Source organism: Adelges cooleyi, unplaced genomic scaffold (genome assembly GCF_023614345.1).
Source record: "Adelges cooleyi isolate 19-005CV unplaced genomic scaffold, UGA_ACOO_1.1 ACOO_flye_CR_arks_rails_tigmint_CR_PRNA_2, whole genome shotgun sequence".
NCBI lineage: Eukaryota > Metazoa > Arthropoda > Insecta > Hemiptera > Adelgidae > Adelges > Adelges cooleyi.
This window is the reverse complement of record NW_026095860.1, coordinates 7,532,808-7,542,990: the sequence shown is the minus strand read 5'-3', so window position 1 is coordinate 7,542,990 and position 10,183 is coordinate 7,532,808. Positions and strand designations below refer to the sequence as shown.

At 29.7% G+C, this 10,183-nt stretch overlaps 2 protein-coding genes across 2 annotated transcripts; one reads left to right on the top strand and one right to left on the bottom strand.

The window, feature by feature from the left end:
* The first annotated feature begins 3 nt into the window (after window positions 1-3).
* Window positions 4-5,572, top strand: LOC126833991 (dolichyl-diphosphooligosaccharide--protein glycosyltransferase subunit STT3B). The gene is made up of 12 exons (XM_050565625.1): window positions 4-397; window positions 507-725; window positions 1,468-1,645; window positions 1,717-1,782; window positions 1,853-2,223; window positions 2,540-2,718; window positions 2,797-3,011; window positions 3,105-3,334; window positions 3,420-3,765; window positions 4,613-4,726; window positions 4,794-5,009; window positions 5,081-5,572. The coding sequence occupies exons 1-12, from the start codon at window positions 255-257 to the stop codon at window positions 5,168-5,170; spliced, it is 2,367 nt and encodes a 788-aa protein (XP_050421582.1). The 5' UTR covers window positions 4-254; the 3' UTR covers window positions 5,171-5,572.
* Window positions 5,573-5,600: 28 nt separating this feature from the next.
* Window positions 5,601-8,422, bottom strand: LOC126833992 (protein yippee-like 5). The gene is made up of 2 exons (XM_050565626.1): window positions 7,956-8,422; window positions 5,601-6,903 (listed from the first exon to the last, which is right to left on the bottom strand). Exons 1-2 carry the CDS (start codon window positions 8,114-8,116, stop codon window positions 6,714-6,716), a joined length of 351 nt encoding a protein of 116 aa, XP_050421583.1. The 5' UTR covers window positions 8,117-8,422; the 3' UTR covers window positions 5,601-6,713.
* Window positions 8,423-10,183: the final 1,761 nt, after the last annotated feature.

Here is a 10,183-nt window from a genome sequence, read left to right as displayed (position 1 = left end):
TGCCTCAATGAAAGACCGATAAGTTGAAGGTTCAGAATTCATGTTACGTGTTCAAGCGGCGTAGCAACTACCATTTGACATTTGATAGGAATTGCTACTAATGCGTTCTAATGTTGTAGACGTTTAACATATTAGATTAATTAAACAACAAAATAATGGATTATTACCGGTAATATATCGCCAAACGGTAGACAGTGACTTATTGCTTGTTACAATCGATCCATGCTAGTGTTTGGTTCCACTCTGATGTCAATATGAAGACGTTATTGACCAACCCGGCCGGATGGAAAAGCCTCATAACGTTCGCCATCCTCTTCTTGGCATGGGTGTCCGGGTTTTCCGCCCGGTTGTTTGCCGTCATAAGGTTTGAGAGTATCATACATGAGTTCGACCCATGGTGAGTGCCTGAAAGGCATTAACAGTAAAAAAAAAATATACAGAGCTGTCGAAATGCCTAAATAAATTTAAAAGATTCATCATTAACAATACAACTTCTCGATTGTTAGGTTTAACTATCGAGCCACAGCGTACATGGTAGAACATGGATTCTACAACTTCTTAAACTGGTTTGACGAAAGAGCATGGTATCCTTTAGGAAGAATCGTGGGTGGTACCGTCTATCCAGGTCTTATGCTTACGTCGGGTGCCATACATCATGTGTTGCACGCGTTAAATATACCCGTTCACATCCGGGATATTTGTGTGTTCTTGGCACCTATATTCAGGTATTTATTCATCCATTATTGCTATAACTATATTACCCTTTCATACCAGATTTTTTTTTCCCAAGAGGCAGAGATCAAATTTAACTTAAATGTTATTTAAAAAAAAGTAAAAGTAGTAAATTTAGCTTTAATATAACTATTCAAAAACTTTACTTTTAGTTATTTTGTTTAAAATGGTTTATTAAGTGTTTTCTGCATAAAATACGTTTTTGGTTTTTTGTGCTTATCAGAAAAAATTAACAAAAATATTAAAAAATAGATGTCAAATTTTGTGGGCAATACTGAGACACATGTTTTGATAATGGTTGCAGGGTACATTATTTTTTAAAAAACTTGTGAACAACAAAAATATTAAAAAATTGTCCATTGGAACGTAAGGGATATCAAGAAAAATGTTATATGATAAGCTCTGCTTTTCTAGTGTTGTCATGTTTAACTCTTCACTGCATGCATTTTTTTCATTATTTGTAAAATAGTTTTAGGGTTTTAGTTTTGTTTATTATTTGTTTTTTTGTTTGAAACTACTTTATACTACTTAAAAAAACTGTTGAGTTAGTTTCACAAAAAACCAAAATTTTAATTGTTTCAAGTATGGAACATTGTGCAGTGAAGGGTTTTTTTCTGTTATTTTAATTCTTCTAATTGATATACCTCATTCTGTTACTTAATTAATAATTTGTAATTTTATTATATGTTAATTTATAATGTATTTATGGTTCAACATGTTTAATGTTTTTTTCAGTGGTATGACAGCAATATCCACTTATTTTCTGACTAAAGAATTATGGTCTCCCGGTGCTGGTCTGTTTGCCTGTTGTTTTATAGCAATTGTACCTGGCTATATTAGTCGATCAGTCGCTGGTAGCTACGACAATGAAGGGATTGCTATATTTGCTCTTCAATTCACCTACTACCTTTGGGTAAATATTAAAAAAATGACCAAGAAATCAGATCATAACTGTATTTAAAATCTGTTTCTTGTTATTTTTAGGTTAAGTCCATCAAAACTGGTTCTGTATTTTGGTCAGTACTTACAGCTTTATCTTACTTCTATATGGTAATTTTTTTTTAGATATTTATATATAATGAATCCATTGTTATAATATTTATACATTTCTATTATTTAGGTGTCGGCGTGGGGAGGATACGTGTTCATTATAAATTTGATCCCACTTCATGTGTTCTTGTTACTCATTATGGGACGCTATTCTTATCGTCTGTTTACTAGTTATACTGTTTTTTACATACTCGGATTGGTACTAAGCATGCAAATACCATTTGTTGGCTTCCAACCGATTAGAACCAGTGAACATATGGCAGCTTCTGGAGTTTTTGCATTGGTCATGGCTGCTGGGGCATTCAACTACATTCAAACCCGTATCACAAAGGCTGAATTTAAATTCATTTTTATATTTGCTACTCTAGTCACATCCGCCATAGTTTTGTTGGCTGTTGTTGCTTTAACGTGGGCTGGAGTTATTGCCCCATGGAGTGGAAGGTAAATCTGTAGTATATTTTTAGTAAAACTATTAGGATTACTGTAATTTTAGAAAATACCGATTTGTAGATCTAATAAGAAAAGTAGAAAATAAAACTAAAACAAATCATTGTAATACCATATCTATTCCGGTCCTTATCATAGTTAAAAAAAATAATAGTACTCCTCTCAAATAGTTTTAGTAATAGCCCAACTAATTAAATAAAAATTTAACAACAAAAAGGTAGCCATTAGTTTAAAAAAAGAGTGACTAGTTATTCTACTAAATTATTAAGTCTACTTTGACATAATGACGTTTTGTTTACTATATTTTCAGATTCTATTCGTTGTGGGACACAACCTATGCAAAAATACATATACCAATCATAGCATCCGTGTCTGAGCATCAGCCGACGACGTGGTTCAGTTTTTTCTTTGATCTCCATATATTAGTTTGTGTATTCCCAGCTGGACTGTGGTATTGTATTCAAGAATACAATGATGAAAGACTTTTTGGTACTGATTACAAAATAATTTATATTTGTTTAATTTATTCATTTGGTTTGGATTTATTTATTTTATAATTTTTTTTAGTGGTGCTCTATGCTCTTAGTGCTGTTTACTTTGCTGGTGTTATGGTCAGATTGATGTTAACGTTAACTCCAGCTGTGTGTATTCTCAGCGGCATTGCGTTCTCCAAAATATTTGAAAATTACTTAAAAGAAGATAATATTGTAAATGGTTCTAGTACAAAAGTTGTTGAAGAACGATCATCTGTTAAAGAAAAAACTCCATCTAAGTCTTCTCAAGTAAGTGACCATTTTTTTTAAATCAAATTATTGTTAGAACAGTAGGTATTTTTGAAATAACGAGTTAATTTAATTGAATTGAATATATTTTAGTCGTCTAGTTCTTCTGGCTCAGGTAAGATAAAGAAGAATAAACCGCCTATTATTGTATCTACATCCACTAGCGATAATGATAACAGTGAAGGCGTTGGATCTAACGTTAGGAGTCTTGTAACCATTTCAATGTTACTTGTTCTCATGATGTTTGTTGTTCACTGTACTTGGGTCACTAGTAATGCGTATTCTAGTCCAAGTATAGTTTTGGCATCTTATAGTAATGATGGGTAAAACTATTATCATATTTTTTTATTATTATTATTGTTATATATTTATATAAGTATATTATAAACAAATTATTTATTACATTAGATCACGCCAAATATTAGATGATTTTCGTGAAGCGTACTATTGGCTTTCACAGAATACCGACAATGATGCTCGTGTTATGTCCTGGTGGGACTACGGTTATCAAATAGCTGGAATGGCTAATCGAACTACTCTAGTTGATAATAACACGTGGAACAACAGTCACATAGCTCTAGTCGGCAAAGCTATGTCTTCAACAGAACCAAAAGCGTATGAAATCATGACGTCCCTCGATGTTGACTATGTTCTTGTTATTTTTGGTGGTGTCATTGGATATTCGGGTGATGACATCAATAAATTTTTATGGATGGTTCGAATCGCTGAAGGAGAACATCCAAAAGATATAAGGGTAAAATAAAACATTTCTTTTCAAAACATTATACTTAACTATTGAGAACAAATGCAATTTATATTTCATTGACACTTTGAATAATGGTGAAGGCTTAAAAATGTTAAAAATCGTTAAGTTTCTCTGCACTTAACCTGTCGCTACTCATGCTATTTTTAGTCACGCCTAAATGAAGAGTTGCGAGCATACATCTCTTATCTCTTGTCACAAGACTGATGTATGACTGAAGTAAATTCTTACCCCTCATGAGATGTTATTAGTTAAAAAATGAAGTTTTGCTTATATCTTTAAAAGTAATTATGATATCGTTGCCCCATACGAAAAGTAGCACCTCTCGTGACTTCTTACGATGACTAGCACCGTTCACAGATTCTTACAAAAAATAGCACCGTTCATGTTCTTACGAAGACTAGTACCGTTCATGCTATTGTTCCCAACAGTGCTAGTTTTCGTAAGAAATTCCCAAACGGTGCCACTTTTTGTACCGGGCGTCAATATGTACTTTCTAGCTTCAGCATTATTTAAAGTGTTATAATACAAAATTTATAAAATAATTAGTTTTAAAATTAATAATTTTTGAAAAAGTTATTGCTTTTGGAAAAATATCAATTAAAAGAAGTTTTTTGTCTTTTACTTTAAAAGTAAGTCTGTGCGAGCAATTCTAATAACACATCAAATTTAAAACACCAAAAAACACATTTTGAAGATAAAACAATTTAAAAAACGGGCATGAAACCCCACAGCATGCAAGACTTTATTACAATTACGTTATTAGTTCAATTTAATAATTGCTTGAACATTTAGGCCCACAAATGAATGTAATAAATTATTCTATGTTATTCAATAGGAATCGGATTACTTCACTGAGCGTGGAGAATTCAGAATTGACAGCCAAGGTTCGCCTACTTTGCTCAACTGCTTAATGTATAAACTTAGTTACTATAGGTTCGGTGATCTTAAAGTGAGTATAAATTAAATAAATATTAAAACCTGTTATTACATAATAAAAAAACAAAAAAAATGTTTAGCTTGATTACAGGACTCCTGCTGGGTTTGACCGCACACGTAATGCCGTTATCGGCAATCAAAATTTTGACCTTACCTATTTAGAAGAAGCTTACACTACTGAGCATTGGCTTGTCAGGATTTACAGGGTAAAAAAGCCGGATGAGTTTAACAGACCTCGTATCCCAGTGTCCGAAAGGAAAATAAGGAACCCAGGAGCATCAAATATTTCCAAAAAAGTAATTTCAAAAGTATTTTTAAGTATTGGAACTTAAATCAAACGTTTATTAATCTATGCCTTATTTTACAGTCTGCTCGTAAAAAAAAGGGTGTTATTCAGGGCAAACCTGTTGTGATTAAAGGTAAAAAACCTAAAGCATCGGCCACGTATACAAATTAATCAATTAAATGAAAAAATTCTCCGCACTCCCACTTGATCAACTATGTTATATTATGTTGTTTATACAAATGTATAATTTATTATTATATTATATATATTTATATTATATATATATTTTTTTTTTATGATTTCTCTCGTTTTTTCACTAAAAAGGTGATCTACAAATATACAAGTTCAAAATAGCATAATATTTTTTCATACTTTGTTTAAATTAGAATGATGTGCACTTACTAAAAATCATTGTTTATGAATTATGATACATGATATTTATGTATTACTTAAATATTTGATTAACACCCAACACAGACAAGCAATAGAATGTATTTTTTTCATGGCTGTTAATGTTTTGTTGTTATACAGCCAAAACAGAAGAAAAAAAGGAAATAAATGTTTACTACATATTTCTTTATAATTGTTTTATTTTGTTTGCTTAATATATCCTCTAGAATAATAGTTTTTTTTTTATAAATTACATTATTTTTATAGGTTAATACATTTTACATTTACATTTACTTGCTTACACTAAATAAAATACAATAGTTGACGTTTGCAATTTTAACATTGTTATTGTGATTTAAATTTGGAAGACTCATTACTTGATTGACATTCATAAAGTAATTAATTAAAAATCAGCATTAAGCATGAAATGAACACAGCTGTACACTTGTCTCACTATAGTAATTAATAGCTAACATAAAAAAAATTAATGTCTGTAAAAAATTTAAGGAAAAGTCTGTGACAAAATTAGAGCAATTTAAATTTCAGGTTAATGTAATAATATGAGTATTGATAATTTGAATTGTAACGAAAATTAATACATAGTGTTTCAACAATTATTGATAATTATATAAAAAAATTATGTCTATTATAAAATTTAAGTAACTTTATAAAATGTATAAGTTGTATTATGCTTTATTACTTATTACAATACTCTTAAAATATCCAAAACTTACATTTTTTATACATACTTAAAAAAAAAAATTAGTTAACTTATAAAATATTGTCATATATCAACAAAAATTAAAAATAATAATAATGATATTTATTTAAATTTATAATAAAAATAGGAAAATATCGGTAACGTAATATAGGTAGAAAGTATTTTAATAAATAAACTTAAGGAAATGTGGAATTACATATAAAAAAAAAGTCCATTTAATATTTATAAATTAAAAAAAATACATTTAAGCTAACTATACACATAATAATTATTATCGTTATAGCATAATTGCTAAAATTATTTCATTAATCATTTACTGTAAAACTTTGAAAAAAAATGTATTTATTGGTTAGCAGGTTAGGTTTGTAAAACAAAATATTTTTGGTAAAAACAATACCCATATAATATGTACATAGTGTACACATAAATCATAATATGTACAAAGTGTGTATGTGTGCAATTAATCACTTATTGAATTTAAAAAAACTGAAAACTTATCCACTTTGTACTGTCAATTTGTTTAATTCCTAATAACAATTTAAATATAAGGTCTAATAAAATACAAATTTTGCATATTGATTGGTGACTGCTCTAAAATTAAACCTATATCTCGTGTTCTAATCCATCGCCTTCTGTAATTAACGCCCTCTCTAATATTACTCTACCTTCTTTGTAACGCTGGTTTTCTTCCATTGCAAACTCGTATATCCAACCCAATTTTGTATCACAATTTTTGCATGATACATCGCGGACTATATGGCGACCAGTAAGCATAACACGATCTTGAACGTCACTACAAAAATAAGAAAATTATTTACAATATAGAAATGAAAGTGTTATAGATGGACGTATTTACATATCGAAAATGACTGCCCTAAATGACTACTTAAAATCTAAACTAATTAGTTACAACAACCAAACAAACGTACATAGGTAAAAATAATTAGATAATTTATATATGACAACATTTGGGTCTTACAAACATTTTGATTAAATCTTTACATTTTATTTCGTTTAACATTTCACTTTCTATTGAAAGCAAGCTAAATTATTAAACTTGTCATCTGTAGTGGGTCGTAAATAGTTTTTTATGCGTATGAGGCATGAAAACAATCTCTCTAAATTACAATTGTACACTGGAAAACTCAAAAAAAAGTTTAGGGATATGTCAATATTTAATAACTTTTCTCTTAAATTGTGCATAGTAAAATTGGATTTCAACTATTTATATCACTATCACTATTAAGGATTGCAAATGTAAACCTTTAGGCAAAAAATTTACTAAATCATCCAAGTATATTGTTTGCACTGTTAGCAAATTCAACAATTTTTAAAGTACTTAAAAGATGTAATTTCTTATAGAATCTGGAATATATCACAAAACGTTTTGTAAGACTCATGCTTCAATTTCTTTAGTCATTTATTCAATGATAACAAAGCGTTTTAAGGGTTGTTCTCTCCTGAGCCCAAGTATACAAAATACATTTACAATTAAAACAATATGACAAGCACCCATGAGTCAACACAATACAAATAAATGGCCTTTAAAAATGTTTTAATGTGCCGCTGTTAAATGTAACTATAGCCCCTGCGCATAAAAACGCTCCTGATTATAGATAACTGTATTTTATTGATTTAACACTTGTGTTTTGGATTTCATAATAGTTTTACCACTGCAAACTCCAAATATATTACTACATTTAACGTCACAGGCCACAGCAACAAATTTTTTTAATTAATTGTTATTTCTAGTATAGTAGCAATTAATAATTTTGCTCCATAACTACGCATTTAACTATATAAATTTATTGTAAATAGTTAAATATTTGCTAGCAAACATAGTACCTGTAATTCAGGTTGACGACTTTATTGAATAAAAATGCTCTACCGGTGGCACCCGTAAATCTGGTACTAATCAATTCATCGCGATTGGTTAAATTTATGTCGCAAGCAGCACAAGCATACAAGCGATCACCTCCAACATGATCAAGGAAAATGCGTCCCATCTTAATAAATTCCAAATGAAATTGAAATGTAGAGGACGCAGTACCAAAAACTCGTATACATATATATATATATTTTTTAATCACTCGGAAACGTTAAAAAAAAGGTTTTTTTTTGTTAACTCTTATCAAAACACAATTATATTACGTTTATTATAACGAAAACCTAAAAGAGAAGAGTGAAGACTATAATGCGAGAATTATTAAGTAGGTACTCGCCACTAAGTTTTTTATTTCTGGGTCCGTCTTTGTATAGTAATTAGTTTGTGTCTACTGTCTAATGACTTGTTTTAACTTCTCCGCAGTCTGCACAATGAACATCAGAGTATCATCCATCAGCTGTTTTTTATTTACCAAAACATACGAATCCAGCTTATCATACACACAACAAAAGCGGCCGATGACCCGTTGAACATCATAGGTCTTTATTCTGTGCATGGGTCCATCAGCAGTATCCTATTAAATATACACTTATATTGTGTAATTAATTTTTATTTAGCAACATAATTTTTTCCAACTTATTTTCAAGATTTCTAAATTAAACTATACAAATGCGATCCTTCTGGGCCATACATCCTGTATCCTGAATTTAAAAATATTAAATACAGTAACTATTGTCTATAATACAATTATTAAAAACTTTTCTAACTTTTGAAAAAATTCAAAATTTGCATTACACAATAATAATTATTTAAAAATAAATATATATTTATATATAGATGTTAAACTATAAGTACTTAAGAATCACAAATGGAACTTTTTTTATTGAAACGAAATATTAGACAGAATGTAATACATTTTCACAAAACTGGTCATTTTTTTTAATTTGACTACAATTTTAACAATAGTTTTACGATAGAAGGGGTAGATAAATGAATTGCCTCTTTAAAAATAACATTCCGCTATTCTACAGTTATAGTAAAAGTACAAAGTCCTTAAAGTAATAACATTTTATTGTAGCATAAAAGCCATAGTACCTAGGTAATTGTCAATTTATTTTACATTGGAGTTTAGAATGTCCCGTATAATTTGGATTTTGCATATTATATATAATATATGATATTGCAAAGGGCCAAAGGTTAGGTTAGGTAGGGTTATAGCCTATAGGACATGTTTATGATCCATATTTTTCCTTCAAGGGAAAGATTGTATTTTTTGTGTTAGTTATAGGCTTAGTTATCTGATTAAGAATTTAAAACAAGGGAAAGAGACAGACGACAGGTTCTAACTTCTATACTGTATCCTAACTAAGTATTCTATACTTGTTCTTCTTGGCTACATTCCTGGCAATCGATAATTTAGGAATTATTTGGCTAGACAACAATGTATGGTCATTGTTCAAATTTCAGGCTTAAAACGGTCAAATGGGTGGTTAAAAAACTAATATTATTATTTATCACTCAAACGTGTCTTTTGTCAAATTAAAAATATTCGAATGAATGTGTTCGTCAGAGCTAGCATCTCAGATCTCTATAATGTCTAGTTAACACAAGTTTAGTTCATGTGTGATGTGCGAAAAGAGTAACTCGACCAATGTCTCATATTAAACCCTACCCATAAAAATTGAATGCGCTCAATTGATCGTGTGTGTTACTATTTTTCATTAAATAAAATCATATGAACTCGGCATTAACCTTAGCTGAGAGCTAGACAAAATCACTAAGCACGTTAATAATTTGTTAAAATTAAAAATTAAAATAAAAGCATGAACTATGAAATATTTAGTCAATGTTAAGCTGCTTAAGCATCTCCCAAGGAGATTGGTAGCTGCTAAAGTGTTACCAACTTAACTACATTTTTAATACTTTCACAAATTCAAAATATAATAATTAGCGGCTACAAAAAAATCGGTGGATCCATGATCTTCAATGATTCCAAGGCCGGCGGCTGCGGTTGAAATATTTAGCTCTTCTATAATATGCACATCAATTCAATCCGCGAGTGTTTATTTTGTTTATTTGTTTATTTTACGAGTGTTGATTTTAATTTACAATTAATATTTATTTACACTATGTACCTATTTGTTTTTTTGGTAAATCGGTCGTTGTAACGTAGGTTTTTGAAATTTAT